General features: G+C 41.3%; 2 protein-coding genes across 5 annotated transcripts; both read right to left on the bottom strand.

Annotated features, from left to right (window-relative positions):
* Positions 1 to 5,852: 5,852 nt before the first annotated feature.
* LOC117569495 (F-box/LRR-repeat protein 14) lies at positions 5,853 to 10,157 on the bottom strand. The gene has a single exon (XM_034250678.2). The coding sequence runs from the start codon at positions 9,720 to 9,722 to the stop codon at positions 8,106 to 8,108; it is 1,617 nt and encodes a 538-aa protein (XP_034106569.1). The 5' UTR covers positions 9,723 to 10,157; the 3' UTR covers positions 5,853 to 8,105.
* Positions 10,158 to 14,881: 4,724 nt separating this feature from the next.
* Positions 14,882 to 23,933, bottom strand: LOC117567943 (protein sax-3). 4 transcript variants are annotated; one of them, XM_034248239.2, is made up of 18 exons: positions 22,608 to 23,933; positions 22,169 to 22,401; positions 21,977 to 22,098; positions 21,731 to 21,911; positions 21,522 to 21,640; positions 21,009 to 21,462; positions 20,463 to 20,942; positions 20,320 to 20,402; positions 20,096 to 20,256; positions 19,949 to 20,030; positions 19,715 to 19,885; positions 19,562 to 19,654; positions 19,305 to 19,503; positions 18,971 to 19,245; positions 18,611 to 18,911; positions 18,325 to 18,551; positions 17,915 to 18,264; positions 14,882 to 17,822 (listed from the first exon to the last, which is right to left on the bottom strand). In XM_034248239.2, the coding sequence occupies exons 2-18, from the start codon at positions 22,242 to 22,244 to the stop codon at positions 17,012 to 17,014; spliced, it is 4,185 nt and encodes a 1,394-aa protein (XP_034104130.1). In that variant the 5' UTR covers positions 22,245 to 22,401; positions 22,608 to 23,933; the 3' UTR covers positions 14,882 to 17,011. The 4 variants fall into 4 exon arrangements, with proteins under 4 accessions (XP_034104130.1, XP_034104131.1, XP_034104129.1 ...); XM_034248240.2 differs by having other exon boundaries at positions 14,882 to 17,819; XM_034248238.2 differs by having other exon boundaries at positions 14,882 to 17,846; positions 22,608 to 23,930.
* Positions 23,934 to 24,110: the final 177 nt, after the last annotated feature.

Raw genomic sequence — 24,110 nt, 5'->3', positions numbered from 1 at the left:
TTAAAAATAAGTATTGTATCTGTATCTCAGCAGCGCTTGTGTTTCGCATTGTTCTCATCACACTCGAACTCGCTGCTGTTGTTGTTATTGCTTACTTTACTTTAGTTAGAATGCTCGCATTTCCTGAGCTCTCAACTCAACTTGACTCGCATTAGATGCGACGCTTTGACCCTGAAGCATAGATATATAGTAGAGCGAGCGAGAGAGACGCTGCTCTCTGTCTCTCTGTCTTTGTGTAAAACTATTTGGTGGCATTTCTGCAACTGATTAAACTGTTTAATCAACAAAAAACACAATCATCAGTCGTATTTCCAGGAAAACGTACTCTATCACATTTCCCGACCCAAGAGAACTGCGAATTCCGACAAACTTAAATTCAAGGGTTTCCCATCAATTAGAATACAACGGATAATATTACTTCACTACTTGTTGAAAACAAAGAATTTCAACCATAAATTAAGTGGAAATATTTACATAATAATCCAAATAATCAGTTCAACGTCAGATTGTCTTTACAACTACTCGATATTAATTGCCGGAAACACAAGAATCTGAATGTTTCTAGGCTTGAGAAACAGTTTGATAATAATCCAAATAGTCAGCTCAACTTGAGATAGCTTTTATGCTCGTTGCAGGAAACAAATCGAATCTTAAGAGTCGAAGGCTAAAAAGTAGCCAAGTACCTTCATTATAAACTGTAAAGAGACTATAATATAATAGACGTAATCAAACTTAGTAAGTGTCAGTGATCAATAAAGTTTTAGCAGCTCCAGTTTAAGTTGAATAGAAAAGGATGTGAATTGCACATAATAATAAACAATCAGAATAATTTCGAACACAAAAGAAAAGTGTTTCAAAACTCATAAGCAAGGAAAGTTAAATGACTTCAACAAATATTAAAAATGTTTATGAAAAAGAGTTCTATACAAAGTTGTATTAAGGAATATTAAAAAAAAAAACAGTATTTCCATAAAAAAGTAACATAACACAAATATTTGTTAGTTCGATGAAAGCAACTATAAATTACCTTTTAAATGCAATTTATTTATATTTATTAAAAAAAAAAACCTTATTAAAATAATTCGAAAAATTGTTTATCTAAATATCATTCCTTTAAAAAAAATGGGATCAGAACAATATAGATCTTTTCACATAAATAGATCACATTTTAAGAAAATCATTTTGATTTTCCAATATAACACAAACAAGTAAGAAAAATACAGTCGAGTGTGCTCGACTGTGAGATACCCGCTACGCATTTTGAATAAAAGCAAAATATTGCGGTATTTTTTCTTCAAAATATACCGAAATTACAAATATACTTAAATAATACCAAATGGTATGTTTGGTATATCGATATAGTACCACATTCAAAATATACCATAGACAGCACAATGTACCAGATTGTCGGCCAAAGCAATTAAGAGCCCTAGTAAGTAGGCGTTTTTGCCCATACAAAAGAATTCCTTTAATAACTTCCACAATTTTTATCTGATCGTAATCCAATTTTCAGAAATCATAAATACTATAGTTATTATTGTATACACCAAAAAAGCTATAGCTTGAAAATTTCGCTTGTTATTCGATTTTATTGATTTGCGGGGGCGGAAGTGGGCGTGGCAAAAATGAGAAACAAACTTAATCTACGTACAAACATAACAAATGCGGTCGAAAAAAATTATAGCTCTATCTCTTATAATCTCTGAGATCCAGTGTTTCATACGGACAGACGGACAGACACACAGACGGACAGACAGACAGACGGACATGGCTAGATCGTCTGGGCTGTTGACGCTGATCAAGAATATATATACTTTATAGGGTCGGAGATGCCTCCTTCTACCTGTTACATACATTTCCTGCCGGCACAAAGTTATAATACCCTTCTACTCTATGGGTAGCGGGTATAAAAATCCACAAATAAATAGAAGAAAAAGAATTTAAACAAAAACAGGAATTTAAACATGTAATCTAACTTTTAATATGAATCCTAAGTCATCAACTTCAATAGCAATAAATTTTATTGTATAAAGAAAGTGTTTCACATTCGAAATCAATTGTCCTCAATAGTTGTCAATTTCCTGTCTTTATATTATTTGCTCAGTGTAGGCGCATTTTATTTCGAGATGTAAGAACTATAGATACATATACAAAGGTATGCCTGCTCTGGCAGCGGAAACTATTTGTAATCTGTGAGCAATTTGGACACCTGTTTCAATATTGCAGCTAAGAAATCTTGACATTTCTCTCGCTGATCCTTGTTGCTGCTGCAGTTTCGCTCCTGCTGACAAGGGGAAAAAGTTTTGCATTGTGTATGTGCAACATCCGGTCGCAGGGGCAGGTAACAGGAACGGAACGCAACGCAACGTTCTTTGACACTGACAAGGATGTGGATGTGGATGAGGATGAGGACAAGGATGCCGAGCACTGCTTCGCCTTGGTGCTGTGCTTCGCTGTGATAATCTTTGCCGCGGTGGTGCTTTATCAAATTCTGGTCACCTTGGGCGGCATTTACAAAATGTGTATCCACGGCACGCACACAAACACACACACACACACAGCAACACACACACAAAGCATCGCACACATAGAAATGTTCGAAAAAGGCATATAGGGGACCGCTTTGGATTAAAATTTTCTTCTTTCGCTTGCTTTTTTACGTTGAATGCATTTCTCTGCGCCTGCGACAGGGAAATGGGAATGAGAATGAGAATAGGAATGGGACTTGGACGGGCACAGGCGGTGGATAAGGAGAAAGGTAGAGGCAGCCGTAGAGGAAGGGGGGACACACTCAGGGCAAGGGAAAGAGAGAACGAGTACGAGAACGGGGCACAAGGGACAGAGGCATTTATTTTCGGCATTTGAAGTTGGTCCTTTGAAAACGGGGGTTCAAATTCAAAGCGCTAGACCGAACGCAAGCCGTACGTGCGAAGGGTTGTTCCTCGTGTTGTGTGTGTATCTGTGTGTACGTACATACGTATGTGTCTGTGTGTGTGTGTGTGTGGCAAGGAACACATTTGGATGCCAGACTGCGTCTCAGTTTCGACTACTCCCTGTGTGACATTATGCGCCGACAGCAACGTCGCAACGTCGCAAAGTGTAAGCAGCGAATCGATTTTAGAATTCGTCTCATGCGAATGTGTGGAAAATGCTGATAAATGGAGGCACACAGTCTGGACAAGGACCACGACCAGGACCAGAAGCAGGACTAGGAACCACAAAACAGGACTTTGCTTAGCACTCCACTGTCATTGCCATGCTAATGAGTCTTGCCTCCTTTGCTGCAGCAAATGCGAAATGCAACTGCAACGGCAACGCCAACTGCAGCTTCGAAGTGCAACTCACACCTATTGACCGATAAGAGAAAGAGCGAGAGCGTGTCGTTTATTGGATTCTTTGCCATCTAGTCCATCTAGAGTGTGTGTGTATGTGTGTGTGTGTTGGTGGGTTTATGTTTACCCACTTTGACGCTCACTGATAAGATAACGAAAGCCGCTTTTATGTCCCCCAGTCGTGACTCGACCAAACTTCGACTACTCAATGCTTCAATACTTCTCCTTTTGTCGAGCGAGTTTTCACTAAATTCAAAATTCATAGAATGCAAATGTTGGTTAAACAACATTTTGGCCACTGCACCGAGTGCGAGTGTTGCAAGTAGCAAGTAGCAAGCGGCAAGACCACACAGTCAGAGCTAGAGCCAGAGCCAGAGTCGTTGTTTTGTACCCTCGTTGAGCCAAAGTTGTTGTTGTGTGTGTGTTTTTGCTGAATGCGCTTCGAGGGGGTTTCCATGGCTTTGAGTCGGGTTTTTTGCTGTTGATAGCTCGTAGCTCAGGTTGAGCCGCTGCTGTTGACTTGAATTGTAACCAAAACTAGATCGAAACAAATCGTAAACACTGCGACTTTATGTTACTGCGGGCTTTTCCCGCTCTAAGCTTTGACTGCCAGCATTTCGAAAAAGGGTTTCGTTTTTCTTTTTCGTTTTTCTTTATTTCTTATTTTTGTGGCAGACACTTGTATTATGTTTGGTTTATTGTGTGTTGTCGTTTTTCACGTTTTAACATTAATCTGCCAAAAACAAATGCTTTATTCCAAAGTTCGACTAGCTCACAACATACTCTGAACACCATCAGATAATAAGCACAGCAGTAATTAAATCTGAAAAGACATATAGAAACGTATACCTTGCCCGTTTAATGCTTAAACTGTTTAGATATATTTTATACTTCTTATTTATATCAAATGATTGTACAACTTTTGTGGATCTGAACCCATAGTTGCAAAGTTATTGATACTAATGCTCTTATTGTTGCTTTTCCTATTGATAACAGTTATAATAAACATTTAAAGTATCATTACTATAGTTATTGTAATATATATATTCTGGTTAATATTATAATATAATTTGAATACAAAGAAATTAAAGAAAAAAGAACAAAACATCAGATTCAAGTCCTAAGAAGCTTTGAACGTATAATTATACATACTAATGAATGCAATTTTAAGCTTCAATTTTTAATGAATATAAAATAAATAATGAAATATAGTAAAGTATGCAGAATAGATACATACATACACATATATATTTTAATTGCTTTAAGTTATTAATTCTATTGTAGTACACAAAATGTAATTTGAAACTGTTCTAAATCAATAAAATGTTCAATGGCTGAATAAACACTTTATTACAATGATATTGTTCCTCTACAATTTATTGTACTATTTCTATACACTCTTAGCTTATATGCAGTTAGCTTGAGCTTTAGCTAGCTTTAAAGCTTGACTTAGAAAGCTACTTAAAGCTGCTTGGTATTCAAGCAGTGGCCAGGCCTGCAATTGATTGCACAGTATTAAGGCAAAATTTCCAATTGGGTGGCTTTTACATACACACATAGATACATATGTGTATGTATGTATAGATATGAGTTTGTATTTGTGTATAATCATGTAGAGCCCATACTCACACACTCACACACTCACACACACACACAGACAGACGCAGAGAGAGACGCTTAAGCACGTATACGCACATTTAATGCAAATTTAAGCAGTTAGCAAGCAAGTAAAACCGTTATGTGTATCTATGTATGTGTGTGTATGTAATATGCAGATGAGTATATACAGCTGCGCGTGTGTGTGTGTTGCTGCTGATACATAATGCAGGGCAATATAAATAATTGCAATACATATATAAATTGCAGCCAAGTGCGTGTGCGTGCGTATGTGTGTGTGCATGTGTGTTTGTGTGTGCGTTGCATAACCGCATTTGGCGTTTACATATGCTGCCTATACATATATATATATATATATATAATATGTGTGTGTGTGTATGCATATGCTTATGTAGTAAATAAATGCATCGATGCCTGCTGCCGCAGCCGCTGCCCGCTGCCCTCTGTCTCTGTCTCTGCCTCTGCCAGTGGCGTGTTGCAGCAGCACATTGCAATTGCATTAGTGTGGCGCCCTTTTGTTCATTACACGCACAATGCTTGCATAAAATAAATTTACAGCAAAATACTCGAATGCATTTGTTAAATGAGACAAGCAGCGATGCATGCAGAGGAGAAGAAGCAGCAGCAGCAGCAGCTGCAGAGTGTGTGGGAGTTGGAGAAGGAGACGGAGACGGAGAGAGGGAAGCTGAGGTGGATTTCAACCTATGGCCACCTTGTTCCTGCTTTCGCATTCCTTTGCATCTCCTGCTGCTGCTAATTGCAGATGCGAAGAACACATACAGCGACACTGCGGGATAAAGGGAGAGAGGGAGATAGCACTATGCGCCCTGCATGAGCGTGTGCGTGTGTATTGTCATCCCCCTCTAACACCCCCCTGGAGATACAAAGAACAAGTTTTTGGCATTTTAATTTTTACATATTGAATTTTATTTCTCATGTTTCGAATGTGTGTTTTGTCTGTCTGTGTGTTTGTTTATTTATTCGCCTGAATCTACAACAGAAATATCAATAATCAAATGATATCAACTTAATCCTAAACTTTTGTATATATACTCATCGCGTTCTCAAATAAACTTTACAGTTCAACACATACATACATAAAGAGAGAGTCATATGACATTTGCTGTATTTTATTTTATTTTATTTGTAGTTTTTCTGTCATATCAAATAAGGCATATAAATATTGCGATCCAAATAATCAGTAATAAGAATAAGTATAAGAATTAACAAAACTGACAGATATCGGGTCTTTAGCTAAATGGAACAGATCTGAAAACTAGACTTAATTATAGTTACTATACATATACATTGTATAACATATTGTTTTATATCGTACGTTTTTCTTTTTGTTGTTTTTGTCTTTGCTTAGTTAAAAATAAAATTACGTAATTCTTGTTTTTATCATTTAATTTTTTCTTGTTTATACATATATTTTATATCACAATAGAAAAAAGAATTAATTCGCATATTCTTTTCAATCGTTTAAGTTTTTTTGTGTTTTCTTTTTTTTAGGTTTTTTTCGTTTTGTTAAGTTCTTACTTATAAATTAAACAATAAAAAATGTACAGAATTTTCATTAACGTTTTCCTTTTGTTTTTTTGCTAATAAACAAAGTTGGTTTTTTTCAGTTTTGAGTTATTTGACTAATTGATGTTTGACCAAGTTAAAAACTAAAGCTTAAATGTAGATTTATTAATTTTCGTTAAGTGTCTACTATTAACATGTTTTGTTTTGTTTCGTTTTTTGTATTTTATTTTAATCATCAACTAAATTAAACGGCATAACTAACGACGCTGCACTAAACAAATGCGAAACAAACGAAAAACAAAAACACAAAATAAAGTTCAGCACAAAGAATCTCGTTGGGCCAAATACGTATAAAAAAAAATAAAGTATTTCTAACAAAAGGCAGAGACAGAGAGCGCCAACAAAGAGCAAACTTTTTTTCTGTAGTAGACTTTGTCGTTGTTGCTGTTGTTGTAGTTGTTGTCGTTGCCGTTGCGGGCAAGCTTAAAGCGCTGTCGACGTCGCTGCTGGCGTCGCAGTTGCCGCCATTGCTGCGACTGCGTTCGTTCTCTTGTTGTTGCTGTTGCGATGGAGGACGCTGGCTTTTGTTGTTGCTTGCTGCTGTTGTTTCTGTTGTTGCCGAAGCGTGAATTAAAATAAACTATTTAAATTTATTTGCATCTGTTTAACTGCGGCCTGCATTACATACACGCACACATATGCACGCAGCATGTGTGTGTGTATGTGTTTGCTAGCATCGTGTGTGTGCTTTACGCTTTACTCCCCGCTCTCTCAATGCTTATCGCGCGTCTCCATCGCCATGCACTTTGTTGCCGCCGTCGGCCATAGCTGCAGCCGTGTATGTTTTTTGTTTTTCTCGTTTCCATTTTATTTTTTTCGTCGCTGCGCTGCGCTGCGTGCGTGTAAGCTGACGCGCCTTCCCCTCCCCCCACAGCACACACACACAACAAGAGTGCGCCGCTGCCAGCCCCTTAGGAACCTGCGGCAACGCAGACGAGACTTGCAGAGCGCGAGCTTCAGCTCCATGAGAGCGTCGACTTCGCTGCCAACGTCGCTGTCGCAGTCACTGTACGTATGTATGGCTGTGTATGTGTGTGTTTTGTTCATTGTTTGCTTTTTGTTGTTGGCGTTTGTTGTTTTCTACCTCTCCCACTCTCTCGCTCTCTGCCTGACTGCCCTCTCTCTGGCTCTGTCTCTGTCGCTGGCGTTTCAGTTTCTGTTTCTGTTTCTACTCGATTCGTACGAAAAACAACAAAAAAATTGAGTACAGCGTGTGGTATGGCAAACGAAAGCTATGAGTTTTCAGTGTATCTTGTTTTTTTTTCCTTAGTTTTGTGTTCACGAGTCAGCGAGTGTGAGTGTGTGTGTGTGTGCGAGTGAGTTTGCTGGTGTGTGTAATTACGTGCCTTGCCTTCACATCTGAGACATGCAACACGCAGGTAGACGACGAAGGAAGACAAAGTCAAAGAAGATGCGCCGCTAAAGTCACCAAAGTCACACGCATACGCATACGCACACGCACACACACCCATGCAACACAGTCGCTGGCTAGTCCTGCTGCGGCTGCTTCCTCTTCTTTAACTTCTCCGCCTCGGCAGCAGCACAAGCGTTGCAATCGTGGTGAACGCATCATCTGACCAGCCACAGTCCCAGATTGAGCTTCTGCAGCTTGGGCAGCTTCATGATGATGTCGATGCCCTTCGAGCTCAGCTGTGTACAGCCATAGAGATCGATAGTCTTCAGATTGGTCAGATCCTCCGCCAATGTTTGCAGACCCTTATCCGTAATCCGGCTGCATTGTCCGATGTTAAGGTTCTCCAATTCATGCAGCGACTTAGCGATCTTCAGCATGCCCTGATCCGTGATCTGGCACTGATTCAGACTCAGCGAACGTAGGCGATACAGTCCCTGGGCAATGTGTGTTAATGCCTGATCACTGATCTTGTCGCAGAAGCTGACGTCGAGGGAATTGATCCCACTGCCGCCTTCGGTGAGATAGGCCATGCCAATGTCGGAGATGTTGTCGCAGGAGCGCAGATTGAGCTGTTCCAGCTTGGGCATGCGTGCCAGATGCTTCAGTCCGCTGTCCGTCACCGAGACGCAGAAGCTCAGATTGATGGACTTTAGTGAGGTCAGACCCTGTGCTATGTGCCCCAATGCCTCGTCGCTCAGCCGCTGGCAATCCTGCAACCCCAAGTATTCAAGCTGCAGATTACCCTCGGCGGTCTCGCGACTAAAGCCAGCCAGGTGACCAATACCCTGATCACTGATGTGCCAGCAGGAACGCAGATTCAGGTGCCGCAACTTCTTCAGTCCCCACGCAATGAGGAGCAATCCTGTGTTGGTGATGTTGCAACAGCCGCCCAACTCAAGGGTTTCCAGGTTCTTGAGGTGCTGCGCAATCCGGCCGAGACTTGTGTCCGTGATCTGTTTGCAGAGCGACAAATCGAGCGTCTTCAGATTGGGCAAATCCACGCTGAACGCATGTCCGAGATTCATGTCGGCCACATTGAAGCAACCGCTGAGATTAAGCGATGTCAACGCCGGCACTCCCAACACCAAATCCTTCAGGGAACGCCGTAACGAGAGGATCTGCACCTTCTTGATGCCACGACGCACGAGGCAATTAAAGAGACTGGGACTGGAGCGTTTCAGATGCAACTTTGCCTCGACACCCTTCCACACGCTCTTCGCATAGGCGGCATCGCGCCACGCACTGCACACCTGTGCGGCACGCCCTAAATCCCGCACCGGCAGATGCTCGAAGATCTGTTCGAGCAGCTCCGGGAACAGATTACTGATGTGGGTGCCCTCGATGGGTGGCGGACTCTCTGGCGAGGCGGCTCTGTGTTGATGATGATGATGATGATGGTGATGATGCTGTGCATGTGCAGCGGCTGCTGCTGCTGCCGCGGCGGCTGCGGCGGCGGCGGCAGCGTGTTGCAAGTAGAGTGCGGGTGGCAGCGTCTGCAGCTGGGGACGATGATGGAGGGCGTAGGGCGTGAAGCGCAGCAGGTGGTGGGCGTTGCGTGTCAGGCCGGGCAGCTCAGTCTGTTGATATAGTTCGTCCATGTTCCAGGCGGCCGCTGAGCCAGCTGGCATGCCACCAGCTGGGGCGCCACCGCCGCCGCTGCCACCGGAGTTGCCACCGCCACCGCCTCCATGATAGTTGGTGAGGGCGGCGGCTGTTTGCAGCGATATTGTCGTCTGATGGTGGAAGGGCAGCAGCTCTGTGTTGGTGGCCATTCTAAGTGGCAGCAGTTGCTCAATCTTGCAACGAGTTGCCTTTGCTTTTACTACTACTTCTTTTTGTTTTGGTTTTTTGTTTTTAGTTGTTGTTGTTTTGTTTTACTGCTTTTATTATTATTTGCTTTTATTGTTATGTTCACTTTATGTGCGTCGCATTGCTCGCATTGATCTCTGCTTCGTTGCACAGGACTAGACTGGACACTTGGACACTCGACTCCACGACGGTTGCGTTACAATAATATTCAAACACAAAGACACACGCACACACTCAATACGGTTGCGGATTCGAATTTCTTTAGCTACGCTTATAAGTCCAATGTATCTCAATAATAATTCACTAGGCGAACGTTTTCAACGAGGCGAGTTAAACCGGACCACGACGTCAGAGATCCGCAGCTACGTCCGAACGGTTCGATGGCGAGAAACAGAATGAGCTGCAGAGCGACAAAGCGACAAATTAAATGAGCGCCATACACCACCGCACACACACACTCTCTCTCACTTACACACACACGCACACGCTTAGATAACCACGGCAGCTGAATTCAGCAATGGCAGCCAGGTAGACGCACTCACTCGCTCTCTCGCTCTCTTCGGCTCTCTCTTGCTTTTGGCAATGGCGTGCTCTCTCAATTGGTCTGGGGCGTTGAGTCAACTTTGGCTTGTTTCCCGTCAGATTTTAGCGTGACTTTGAGAGGCTGCTAAGATTATGAGGAATTTTATAAGAAAAATAAAACTAATAAATAAACTATTGGCTAATATATTAAAGATTTTTATAAAATAGCTGCCAGGCAATAAAAGAATGCTGAATATTTATTTGCTATTTAAGTAAGTTGTTTAATGCTGCCTTTAATGTACGCAACCCTTAAAGCTTTAGCCTTATTATAAAACCCTTTGTTCTGTGCCTTCTTGCGATGAAGACAACTTATAGGATCTTTACAGAATATGGTATTAAGGGTTTGCTTATAACTTTTATTTTATGAAAACAAAGAATTTTAATTAATCTAGACTTATACAAATGACATACATTGTAATAAAACGTAAAATTATTTATGAACATTGAAGAAATTATGAACATTGAAGAAATTTTTAAAGTTATTTTTTTTTTGAATAAAAATATGGCTATACAAAGAACGTAGAATTATAAGACAAAAAAAGGAGTATTCAGAGTTTTTAAAATTTTAAAATACGTTAAACTATACGTATTTTTTAACATAGAAATATTATTAAATTCTATGTCGTAGAATAAAATCAGTAATTTGAAGTACTAGCTAATCGATAGGCGTTCAACTCCATTTTAAATAGTTTGTTTTTATATATTAAGTGATTTTTAATGTGATTCTATAATAAATATAAAATAAAAATTCTATTGATAGAGTTGCAAGCTTTTGCAGCCAGCATTCTAATAAAAATGAGATATTCCTCCTTCCTTTGATTTTTCAAATACTTGATTTAATTTGTAGGTTTGTAAATAGGTAAATAATAAAATTAATGTATTTGCAATTCAAAAGGCGTTCTCTATAGCGCAGTTGGACTGTATACTAAATATAATAGTTTTCAACCAGTTTTTCGTCGAGATTTGTTTCTGCATATTGTAGTTCATAGTTAAGGTTATATTGTGTGCATGTTCTATAGACGGCTTAATGCCAAAAACTCCGACGCATTTGTGTTTGCTGCTGCTGCTGCTGCGATGCATTCCGAGCACGATCTATGTAGCAGGTACCTGTCTTGCCCAAGCCCAAGTATCTTTATCTGTGTGACAGTGTGTGTGTGCATCTGTATAGCTGTATCTGTATCTGAGAGCGTATGTTTGAGAGTATCTTGCGTTAGTCTCGCAGGTAGCGAGACTGTCGCTGAGACTGCGACGCACAGCAATCCCGGTTTCCAAGAAAATATTAACGATATCTCCCAAAACGTTGCCGCACACAAACATAAACGCAAACCCAAAGGCAAAGGCTGTGGCAGCTCGAGTTGCATTCGCAGAGAGAGAACTGAAAACCCGCTGGGATGCACAAAAGCCGTGCCACAATAGCGGACCACGCATTGTTATTGATACTAGGAAAGCAATGCACACACATGTTGGGTAAAACTCTAGCATCGATGCAGCGGGACCCTTTAAAAAAGGAAAACGCCGACGTCGAGGTCTTAAAAAAACACAAGAGAAAATCAAAAATGGAAAAGGGACATGAGATTGGGAAAATCTGCCACTACCTGCTAGCAAATGGAAACACCCGCACCCTCGAAATGCCTGTTGAACCAAGGGGTGGGGGAACGCTGATTTCTCATGCCTCTGTCTAAGGCAAGGGCGAGACGAGAGAAACTCTCGTACAGTCACTGGCATTATCATTATCCTTGCCGAAAGCAAGGCGTGCGTCCCGGAATTTCTTTCGTTCTCCTGAGCTCACTTGACTGTCTCGCCCTCTTTCACTCTTCTCTCTCTATCTCTCTCTTTCGGTCGACTCTCTCTCTGCAGCAGCTTACCTGTCAAACCGGTTGGGCCAAAAGGGCCAGGGCCAGGGCCAGGGCCGATCTCTGGACTTGGACGTGGACGTGAACGTGTCAAGGCGTTGCTGGCATCGAAAAAAATAATCTGTTCGTCGGAATTTGTTGGTCTCTCCCTCTTTCTCTCTCTCTCTCTAGAGATCTTGTCTCTCTGACAAGAAATATAGTGCGGCAGATAATAATCGATTGGTTTTTGGCTGCCTCTTTGTGCGTTTTGCACACTATGATCATCATTAGCTGCCGTTGCTGCTGTCGTTGTTGCCACAAGCAAAATACAGCGTTGCACAGGTAGGCTGCGGAAAAGGTGCAACAACACGCAGACGCAGTCGCAACGCAATAGAAATATGAAAAATCTGTGGGCAGGCGTTGCCCAGGAGGAGCCCACGCGGCAAGTGTAAATCTCAACCTCATTGCCAGACTCTCTTCCCAAAAAATTATTGTACAAAGTCATCTGCTGACTACCAGTTACAGATACATTGTCTGCGTTCTTTTGCATATGTGCTTGACATGTCTCTATTCTTTTTTCAGCTATATTATTATATCGCGTATGCATCACATTAAGCAAAGGAACTGAGTGATTACACTCACACACACTCAGTAATTACTTTATTGGGCCCCAAAATACTGTGTTTATCTCATCGAAGGTGTTTTGTTCTCTACCAAATAACTCTTAACTTTATTAGCCATTGGGCCAATTTGAATGACCATCAATTTGGCGACTGTCGTTAGAAGTTAAGTCTTCTCTACTTAGAAGATAGTCCATCGATTTTCTAGCAATACTAATATGGATTTTAAGAATATTTCAGTGCAAAACCGTCTTTCCAGAACTCTTATAACCAATACATATAATTCGGTAACAAATTGCTGTACAATTTATAAAGATGTACAGTTTCTTAAATTGTATATATAAAATAGCCGGACTTATACAATTTACTATTTTCTGCTATTTATTTACACATATTAACATAATTCCCAAGTTGTAAATCTGTTGAATTATTTTCGTCAAGAACTAATTAATTAAAGCACTTTGTAAATAACATATATTATTGAAAAAATAGATAACTACATAATAATACAACACAATTTTAGATTAATTTGAATTGTCTATATATTCTACAAAAATCTACCATTGTATACAAAAATCTATTCATTCTTTTATCTTTAAAATTTTAAATTAATTTATTTATTTCCAGCAACAGTTGTTTGATCTTCATATGACTAACTTACTATTATCATATCTATCATATATTTTTTTGCTCACTCTTTATTGTGAATCCAATGTCTCTTTGAAGCTAGAACTCGTTTGAAAGACTGTCTTCTACTGAAGCAGAACTCTCACTCAACTGCCATTTAACAACAATAATTCCAATTATACATATTTAATCTATATAGATCAATTAATCAATTGTTATACAAGTTTGTTACAGTTTCCAACATGAACATTATCAAATGATTGCGGAGAGAACGTTGAACCGTGGGATCCTCAAACAGAGATCCCGCTACTCAGCCCAATTGATGCTGATCGCTATCTGATTTCAATTTGTATTTATTTTTGTATTTGCCCGCATCACCGATCTCTAGCAAATATGGACAGCAGCAGCCCCTGCTGTCTAAGGGTTAAGCAAGTTTGATAACAAATTGTAACTACTGTGACGGAACGCAGCCAGATTGTAGATTTTGACGATAGATTGTGTCAAGGCCAGCTTAAGGCGCTGAACCTGCATGAACATGAACTACAAATGATCAGCTCTAATCGAACTCTATACAAAAATGCAGTTCTTTTCTTTGACACAAAACAATAGAGAAGCATTTCGAATTGCAGCTCAATTCCCAACTGTAAATGCCAAAGAAGATGCCCAGCAGATAAGCTATAAGAAGAGGGATCAGTTTTGAGCACAGACACTTGTCTGGCACTTGGAAAAACGGAAAACTGAGACTGCACACTCTCGGCTCAAGTGCCAAGTTCCGCAGCTCTCAAATATTTCTGGCGAAAAAGGGCGTTCACTTAGAGAGAGAGAGAGAGTGAACTGTTTCAGGAAAGTCTCCCGCTGTTAAATATATAATTGCAGTTAGAAGTATAAAGAAATAAACTATAGATTTAAGAATACAAAGAATCCTCATGAAATTGTTTTTGAACACAAAGTAGCAAAAGAATACAGCCTCAAAGATTCGAGGAATAATAGTTAGGATCAGAAATGCTAAGTAATTAAGCAAACTTTCGAAATATTATATGATAATAACAAAAAGTTAGCTATAAATATTTAAATTTGGCAAAATTTGCTAAAGATTCGTTATTTTAATGAAGTAGAAATAAAAAGATTACAGAGATGGTTACAATCAACTGTAAATTGTATGTTGACAACAAAAAAGAAAAGAATTATCGATAATCTTCAAGCCTTGAACTCATTTCCCAAATTTCAAAAAGAATGAGACTCCATCAATAAATAGTCACGATTTATCCACATATATATGTAAAATGTTCCTTTATTGTTTATGTAATTTAAATGCTATATGTATATATAGTATGTATATATATTATGTATGGTAAGTAGATTTCATGTCAGTTTTTTTGTTTTGTTTGTTTTCTCAAAAATTTCGTTTACATATGGCATACGCACTAGAAATTAGTGTTGATTTTGTTTTCATTTCCATTTGTTTTCGGTTTTTTTATTTTAGTTTAGTTTTAAATCTTAAAATTCGTTTACGCTATGACTTTAAAATACTCTCGTATGTACGTAGTTAATAACTAGATGCTAATTATTCATATTAAAAACCCAAAATCATCCAACTATGTTTCATTATGCTACGGAAGGGCAGTTCAACTCAAAGCAAAAGTTGGCTTCAATAATAATAGTATTTATATATGGCAGGGGGCATAAATATGTATGTATGTTATGTAGTATAGTGTAGTGTTGTAGTGTTTCGTGTGTTGTGTAGTGTAATGTTTATGTACATGCATGAGCACCTCATCGTAGTTTAAGGATTATTCTTGAGGGGTGTCGGGGATGGGTGCACGCAAGGAATTGGTATTGTTCATGTTGTATGCTAAAGCATTCTTTTGATTTCTATGTGCTATATGCTATATCATTAATTAATTCATATTAATTTTGTTGATTTATTCTTTTTGCATATATATGTATTGCATTATTTATGCGTAGTATTTGATTCATTTCGTTGAATTTAGTCCAAATGGATAATACATTTAGTCGTTAATCGAATTGTTAGCCGCACACACTCTCGATTTACCCGTTTCGGGTATTTTATCAATCCGATCACGGAATCAAAATAAAGAAGTTTGATGGCCGAGAAGTGTGTGCGACGTCTTCGGCTAGCCGAAGTTGTGTAGTTGGGGGCGTTTCACTGGATTTTTGTTTGATATATTTGTATATAATTTTTTTTTTGTTTTGCATTTCTAATGTCGTACGTGCCTAAGTTCTAAATTATGCTATGTTTGTTCTCAAAAAACACCCAAAAATGTCCGCGTATTTTCCATTTTTTCGTTTCGTTTGTTTTCGTTGTAACAAACAGAAAAAAATTGAAAATAAAAATCGTTACAAACAATACGATAAACATAAAACAAAATCATAATAGTAATAATATTAAAATACTTTAATGGGGTTATATATCACAGGTACATTTTAGACTTTTTTCAAATGTAAGCTTGTAAAAATGTAATGTTCGTTATGTGGAGAGCTCAACACACATGGGCGGAGGAAGAGGAGAAGGGGTACACTATAGGATCAGAGGAGGATCGGACAAGTGGCCCTTGTGTGTGGCATGAAGTTGGCTTCGATGGCACCGAAGTGTGGTTGGCTTTAGCTAATTATGTATTGTATATAATGTATGTGTTTTGTTTTTGTTTTAATTAATAATAATATAGTTGTAAGTGTACGTTTCGCTATTCACTAGGTCAAGTCGTTATTTATGAAGTATTACTGTAGTTTTTTCATTTTCTTTGTTATAGAAAAGCACTAACCATTAAACATTGCAACTGCCGTTGATCGTCGGTCGACGACGTTTTTCTATATAGTAGTATATAAATGCAAATTCAGGGAACATAGGATAAAACGCTCGATTGTGATCGTAGATATGAAAGAGTTGAGTTTGAGAGTACATGTAACTTTTTGTTTTTTTGTTTTAACTATATGCTATATCAAGCCTATGACTAGGGCCAGCATTGCAAATACATGTCTATATCTGTACTATATATGTATATATAGTTCTTTTTTATGTTTGCATATATCTTTCGTTCTAACTATTCGTCTGTAGTTATCAAAAGTGTAAATGTCTATTATGTGTGTGTGTGTGTGAGTTTTTAGTTCTTGAGTTCTATTCGAGTACGTATTTCGTATTTATCAATTCGTGGAAGCATTTCATACAGCGTTTACTTCTTAAGTACATTTACTTTTGGGACTGTGTGCGCACTCAAATTCGTTTGTATTATTGATTATGATTCGAGCTATGCACCTTGATTGTTTGTAGTTCGTCTCGGTTAATTGCCTCTGCTTCTCTCTGACTATCTCTCGAGTGTAGTATGTTGAGTACGTATTCGGTCTGTAGGAGGATCTCTGTCGAAGTGTTCATGCATACTATTTATATATATGCCGATGCATGCACAGATGTGTCGTCTATATAAAATGCTATGTGGAGTATCGCGTGTGCTAAGTTCGATATGAATGAAAAGTTACGACTAGAAGCTATATTAAGACTACGCAAGATCCATTAACTGTTTGTTTCGTTTCGCCCTACACATATATGTATACTTATATATGCTCTTGTCCAATTTAAGTATTTTTAGCAGTCATTTGTCGTGGAGCCACCGGTCCCACGGGATCGCCAGCCTCGGCATAGAGGCAGGAGCCTTCGCTACAGGAGCAGGTGTCGCCTTCGCGTGAACTGTTGCAGCAGTCGCTTGTGTAATTGCGTTGTTGATGCATTTCATAGCCGGACAGCATGTTCTCATTCTCGCTCTCTGCGCAGGAGTTTTGCTGCTGCTGTTGTTGTTGTTGCTGGGCATGATGTGCAGTTGGCCGTCGGTGACCTGAACGCTTGCTGCTGCTGTGATCAGCACTGCTGTCCGAATGGAGTTGCTGCTGCTGCTGTTGATGATGACGCTTGCTGTGACTGTGAGAGGCGCGCGAGTTGTCCGAGCACTCGGAGGAGCATTGATAGATCTGATGACTGGAGGCGGTCGATGGCATTTGACTGCCATGAGGCAGTCCCACAGGCTGATACCAGCCCTCGGCTGGTGGTGGCAATGGCGGTGGTTGCATTGGCGATGCCAAGGCATCACAACTGTTGCAGGCGCGATTATTGTTGGAGCAACGCGTCGCATTCAGGCCAGCCTGATACTCGCTGACCGCGTGTCGTTGCGTGGGATAATGGATATGTATGTTGCGGGCAGCCATATCGCCAGCTCCGGCAGTGGCAAAGTACGGCGGCAATGGTGGCGGATGCTGGCTGGTGGGTGTGATCTGGTAACGACTCTGACTGCCGCCCACGCTGCTCAGTGGATTGCTGTACAGATTCTCCGGGGGACAGCCAACGGCGCATTGCGGCGAGACGCCCCAAGCGGAGAAGCCGCCTGACGAGCTGCTGTGAATGGAAGCGTTTAGAATGCTGCAAACAAAAGGAGGCCAATCAAAATTTGATTTCGTTTTGGTGGCACTGCAGTCGAGCAAACTAACCTTTGGTTGGTGGAGATGCCGGAGCCGCCGCTCTTGGAGCTCTTGCGTGACGATTCGGGTGAGCCCTGTGTATAGCCATAGTTGGAGGATAATGGCGGTGGATGCTCTGGGGGTGGTGGCAGAAACTCTGACCAGTTTATTGTGTCTGTGGGATACTGCAAGTAGTTGGACTTGTTGCTAGCCGCAGCAGCAGCCACAGCTGCGGCGCCTTGTGCTGTAAATGCATCCGAGTAGGGCGAATGTGTTCCCGAGTCCTTGTCCGCACTCAAAGATGTGGCTTTGGTGCAGGTTTCACTCGACGAAGTGCCAATGATCATGGTTGTGGCATATGGCGTGGGATTATCAGGACTCTGAAATACAATCGAATCACGTAAGTTGGAAAAATAGAAACGGAATGAAATTGAACGCACCTTGCGACAGTTGTAGAAGGTGGTTAGATTGCGTGTGTCCACTTCAGCGTAGTCGGTGCCGCCATCGGAGTTGTTGTAGTTGGATTGACTGCTATTCACGTGCGACAACAGCTTCGATTCGCTTAAGCCCGAGTCCTTGTCCGTGTCCGTAGTACGCCAGCCGCGATCTATCCACAAACTCTCCTTGCTGTTGATGTTCAGTGCGGTAATCTCATTAGCGCTCACCACTGCAGAAATGATAGAATAAGTTATAATATATATTTGACAATATAGTCACTTTGCTTACCACTTAGATGTCCCAACTCCTTGGTCATTTGATGGCGACGCTTAAAGTAAACCATCGCTGTTGCCGTGACAACCACAACAATTAGCAGCACAATGATCACCAGCGTCATCAACCAGGTGCCATGCAAATAGCTCGTGGTTTTGCGATGCGTCGTGGGATTGGCATTGTTTGGTTCAGTATTGGCCATTCCATTGGTCTGATAGGTGAATTCATTGCCCGTCTCATGGCGCCCATCGTGCGTACCGCTTGGATGAGCACGCGGCGGATGCACATGGTAGGTGGGATCCATATAAAGTGATTTCTGTAAAGAACACATGAGTGAGTAACAGTCTACAGAGTTCAGGTAGCGTTAACACTTACGGGTTTGGAGTAGGGGCCATCACCAGCTTTAGTAAAGGCATTTAGGCGTACGCTGTAAACTGCTGTAGTGGTCAGATTGTTCAGCAGCACCGATGTGGTCGTTGCATTGAGCGTCATGTTAGCCAGCACCTTCATAGTGTTGCCAGCGCTAACCTCAATCTTATAGCCATATAGATTGCCATTGTGATGCTGTGCAGGCGGCGGTGTCCAGCGTACCCAGCCAGCGGTTAAATTATACATGCCAATCTGTATGTTATCCGGTGGAGCAGAAGGAACTAAAGAATACACACAGATTAGCAAAGAGCTTTGACTTATAATTATGATTAATGCTTACCATCCTCGTAGGTAGTGGTCATCTTGGAGTTGCTCGGCTGTCCCTCGATGGTCTCGTAGAATGGCGTCAGGAAGAACTCGTATTTGGTATATTTGCGCAGATTGCCAACCACATGTGACTCCGTCGAAGGTTCTAGCACTGTGATGACCTTATACTGTGTTGAATGCGATGATGCGTCCCTATAACGTATGTGTAGACCCTAAAAAAGATATTCGGAGTTAAAGCAAGCATTCAATTTGCAAGAAATGTAAACTCACCTCAACAAACTTCTCGCTGGCGCTAACATGCAGCATCCAATCCAAGCGCACAGCGCTGGCATTGATGGCAGAGGCATCTATTAATTCCACAACCTATCAGATACAATTCATTATTAGCTTCTGAAGTTACTGTGTTTATCATGAATACTTTACCTTTCCGGTGAGAAGTGTGCGTGCAGCTGAGAGCTCATTTGAGGGCACGGCATCAAAGTCCTCGCCCAGTGTTTTAATCGCATTCGATAGACCCGATGGCACTGAGACGCCCTGCGTGTTCTCAGCGCGCACCAGAAACACATATGAGGTGGCAGATGTTAGATCGGAGATCTGTAAAATAATTGAATAGAATAGTTTAATAAAAGTTTCTAAGGAGCATTGAGTTGCACTTACGGTGACTTGAGTGTCGGGCACTCGATGCGCAGCGACAACCCAACCAGTTTGTAGATCAGGACTAAAGTACTCCACAGTGTAACTGAGTAAAGGTAAATGATAGTTTATTATTTTATGTTTATAAATTTTAAAGCCTCTTCTGCTTACCCTATTATGGGACCAACAGCGCCAGGTTTCTCTTGGCTCTTGCCCCAGCGCAGGGAGATGCTGGAACGTGTTACATTGATTACTTTTGGTGTGCCAGGTGGTGCGGGATAAGTGCTAGGATCCGCCACTCGATGTAGAGTTGCCAAGCTGCTCTTCTCCACCTGAACGAAAACATTTACAATTAGTATAAGTATAAATATAGTTTAAAATAGCCGCAAGCTTACCGCCAAGGCAGCTGACCACGAGGTTTCGCCCCGTTCCGAGGATGCAGTGCACGTATAAAGACCAGCATCACCGAGCTGCAAATCTGCAAAGAGTTGAACAAACATTAGAGTCGGTCGGAGTAGTTTCACAGAGTATAACTTACCATCCACTCTCAGTGAGCTGCCTTGCACAATGCTGTGGCGATTGTCGTTCTGCACAGCGTAGCCATCGTGGAACCATTTGACACGGGGTGACGGATTTCCAGTGGCACGACATGGCATTGTTGCCACAGAGCCCTTGGACAGTGTTTGATTGGTGGGTCCAATTTGTATGATGGGCGGTGGACGTTCATCCACAGTGCTGACCTGAAGATAAATGCGGACTGTCGAAGAATCAACCACACTGAATGCGGAACACACATAGAAGCCCTCGTCGTCCTGCTGCACGTCGCTGATTTGCAACGTGCCCTCTGCTGAGATCTGTTGCCGTCCATGCGACGTATTGGGAAACATGAGCGTGGAGACGCCTTCTTTGGTCCAGAAGACAGATGGCGGTGGATTGCCCGTGGCCACACAAGGCAGCTGCACTTGGCCATTGAGGCCCACTTTAGTGTTCGTGGGTCGCTTCGAGAAACTTGGCGGCGCTGTTAAAAATTAAAATATGAAATTTACAAGTTATCTACAAAAAGTAATTGATAGCCAAAACTTACCGTGGACAGTGAGTGTGGCTCTGGCACTGATCTGGCCCACATTGTTGTGTGCCTCACAGACGTAGGTGCCCTCATCGTTAGGCGTGATGTTCGACAGCTCAAGACTCTTCTCGTCGTGCAAAATGCGTGCACGCGAAACTGGTATATTGCCCTCCTCCTTCTTCCAGAGCACCTTTGGCGGCGGATCACCGCCCACTGAGCAGTGGAACGTTGCTGTTTGGCCATAGACCAATGTGAGATCTTTCGGCTCCTTCATGAAGAACGGTTTGATCTGTACGATCAGTTTGGCATAGCCCGATTCGCGTGAGCCTAACAGATTCTGTGCAATGCACTTGTAGTTGCCCTCATCGATGGGCTCCACATTGCTGATCAGCAGATTGCCGCCATCCACGATGCGAACACGCGAATTGGTTCCAAATGGCTTTGTGTTCAGATCATCCAGTGGCACGTTATTCTAAAAACAAAAGACTAGTTAGGAATTGGCACAAAATAAACGAGTGTATTGAAACTTGCCTTTGTCCAGACTATCGTTGGCTCTGGAATGCCTTTGGGCGGCCCACACTCGAGCAGCGCCGTCTCGCCTTTGGCGACGCGCGTATCTTTGGGCTCCACGCGAAAATCGTCGCGCAAAACTGCAAAGTAAGAGGTGTCAAAACATGGCCCAAAAAACAACTTCAGACTGCAGAGTGCAGACGGCAGTGGGTAAACAAGTTGTGTCTTACCAGCAATTTGGAGCGAGGCATGTCGACTGACGGCTTTGCCCACGTGGTTTTTGGCCACACACCAATACTCGCCACCGTCCTGCTCCTTCTTGCTCTGCATGGTGCGATAGAAGAATAAAGCTCCATCTTTGAACAGCACTCGATGCGATTTCTTTTCATTTGTGTTGACGGGTTCGCCATCCTAGGGAGCGAGGCACAATATATGAGTAAGCTATATAGATTGTATGGTATAGATTTAGTTTATACCTTAAACCACTCCACGGAGGGTTCCGGCTTGCCCTCCACCTTGCAGTTGAGCGTTGCGGGCTCATTCTTCTTTACCACCAGATCGGTGGGATGTTCGATGATGCGTGGTGATTGATATTGCGCTATAAGTAAATATAATGATATGAGTTAGATCCAACTGAATAGGGAGAGTTGAAAATGCGGTCGTGTTACCTTTGGCTGCTGGCAGCGCTGCCAGCGTTAGCGTCAGCAGCAGTAGAAGCCGCAGTCTGCCGCTGCTGCTGGGCATTTTATGTTGTATGTTCAATGCTGGATGCTGGATGATTATAGTTAGTGCTCCAGATGTCGTATGTCGATGTGGATAAATATATATAAATGCAGATACGATTTATATTTATATGGCGCAGTGGTGAGGGGGGGCAATCATTTTTAGAGCGTTTGCTTGGCTAATGTACAAATGCAAATAATGGCAAAGAATGTGGCAGCTGTTAGTCAACAAAGCTTAAATGAAGTGCAATACACAAGAGCATACACACACTCAGATACATTCACGCACACAACACACTCACACACCCGCACACACATACACATTTAAGCGGGTGGGAGGCGTGGCAGTGCTCGCAACACAAAGACTTGTCATTCTACTACAAACCTTTTTTTCAGTCTCCGTTTTGCAGTTGTTTTTATTGTTGTTGTTGTTGTTTCTGTTATTCTTCCTATTGGAAGTGCACGTTGTTCGCCTTTAGTCTTTTTATCTTTTGTAATTCGTTGGGCACATTATTGAAAATTATTCGTCGGCTGCTCCAGTTACCGTTACATTTGCGCCAACAACAACCAAAAGAACTCCAAACCGAAACCGAAACACAAATCGAAATGAAAATCGAAGGCGAAGGCGACAAATGACGACATATGCAGATAGAGATAGAGAGATAAGCGCCACACAACACAGCACAGAGCACTAATAAAATTATATATATGTGTCTATGCTTTTTCCATTAATTTTATTTCTGTATTTATCTCTCTTTATGTTTATCTCGCGTCGCACAAGCAAAGAACGAGCGCCTACGGCGACGGCGTGCCCCAAAAAAACACCAAATTTACAATCCAAATGCAGCACAGCTTTTGAATTTGATGGGTTCTTTTTCTTTTCGTTTTTTTTTTTGTTGTTCACTTCGTTTTCTCACACTTTCTTCACCAATGATTTCGTATCTTCTTTTTTTTATTTGTTTGTTCAATTCCTGGTGGATTATTATTTTTCGTTTTTTTAATTACGAACTAAAAACCGAATTTGTAACGATTCTCGTGTAAATATGTATCTTCTGTTCGTTTTGCTTGTTGTTTTTGCCTTTTAGAAGAGTCTTATGTACATATTTCGTTTTGCGTTTTCGGGGTTGTTTCTCTTTCTCAGCCTCATTTCCGCATTTTCCAAATGAAATTTCTTTTTGGTAATTTTACAAGAACAAGAACACGCTCCTGCTGCTGTCCACCGTTCCCATTCACATTCCCATTCCTATTCCCGTTGCCGTTCCAACTGCCAACTGACAACTACTGGCAGCGCCTGCCTTTGCCTTCTGCTTTGCTTGGCTGCCTGGCTTGTTGTTGTATCTATAACAGTGCGTAGCGTACATACATCCGCATGCATACATCCACATTCACAACCACATGCACTTACACTTACATAGATACATATGTACACACATACACTTTGGTCTCGCTGGATACAGATACAGATGTAAAAAACACATCCGATTTTTACAACCCGAAATGCGGGCTTTGCTTGACGTTTTATTCACTTGCCCATAGCTTTTAATTTGTGCGATTTGTTATGCAGTAGCTCCAGTTAAGTTTTATTAATTAAACGCGACACTATTCTATGTTTTTCATTTAATTTTCGTGTAAGCGACTTGTATTGTGGGTTGTGTCTGTGGAAAACTGCGGAACAATGTGGACATGGAACGCGCAGTCGGGCCCACAACGAAAAACATACCAGCAAATATACTAAATATGACTGGTTTCAGCGATATGGCAACACTACGCATGTAATTCTAACGATATGGCCAAGCACAGGCAAAAATAAATAAGTTTCTATTAGAATTCAATGTTTAATTTATTGATTCGCGTCCCAGACTATTATATTACTACAACGAATTACTTT

Source organism: Drosophila albomicans, chromosome 3 (genome assembly GCF_009650485.2).
Source record: "Drosophila albomicans strain 15112-1751.03 chromosome 3, ASM965048v2, whole genome shotgun sequence".
NCBI lineage: Eukaryota > Metazoa > Arthropoda > Insecta > Diptera > Drosophilidae > Drosophila > Drosophila albomicans.
The sequence above is the reverse complement of the archived record's forward strand: the minus strand, read 5'-3'. Positions and strand labels throughout refer to the sequence as shown.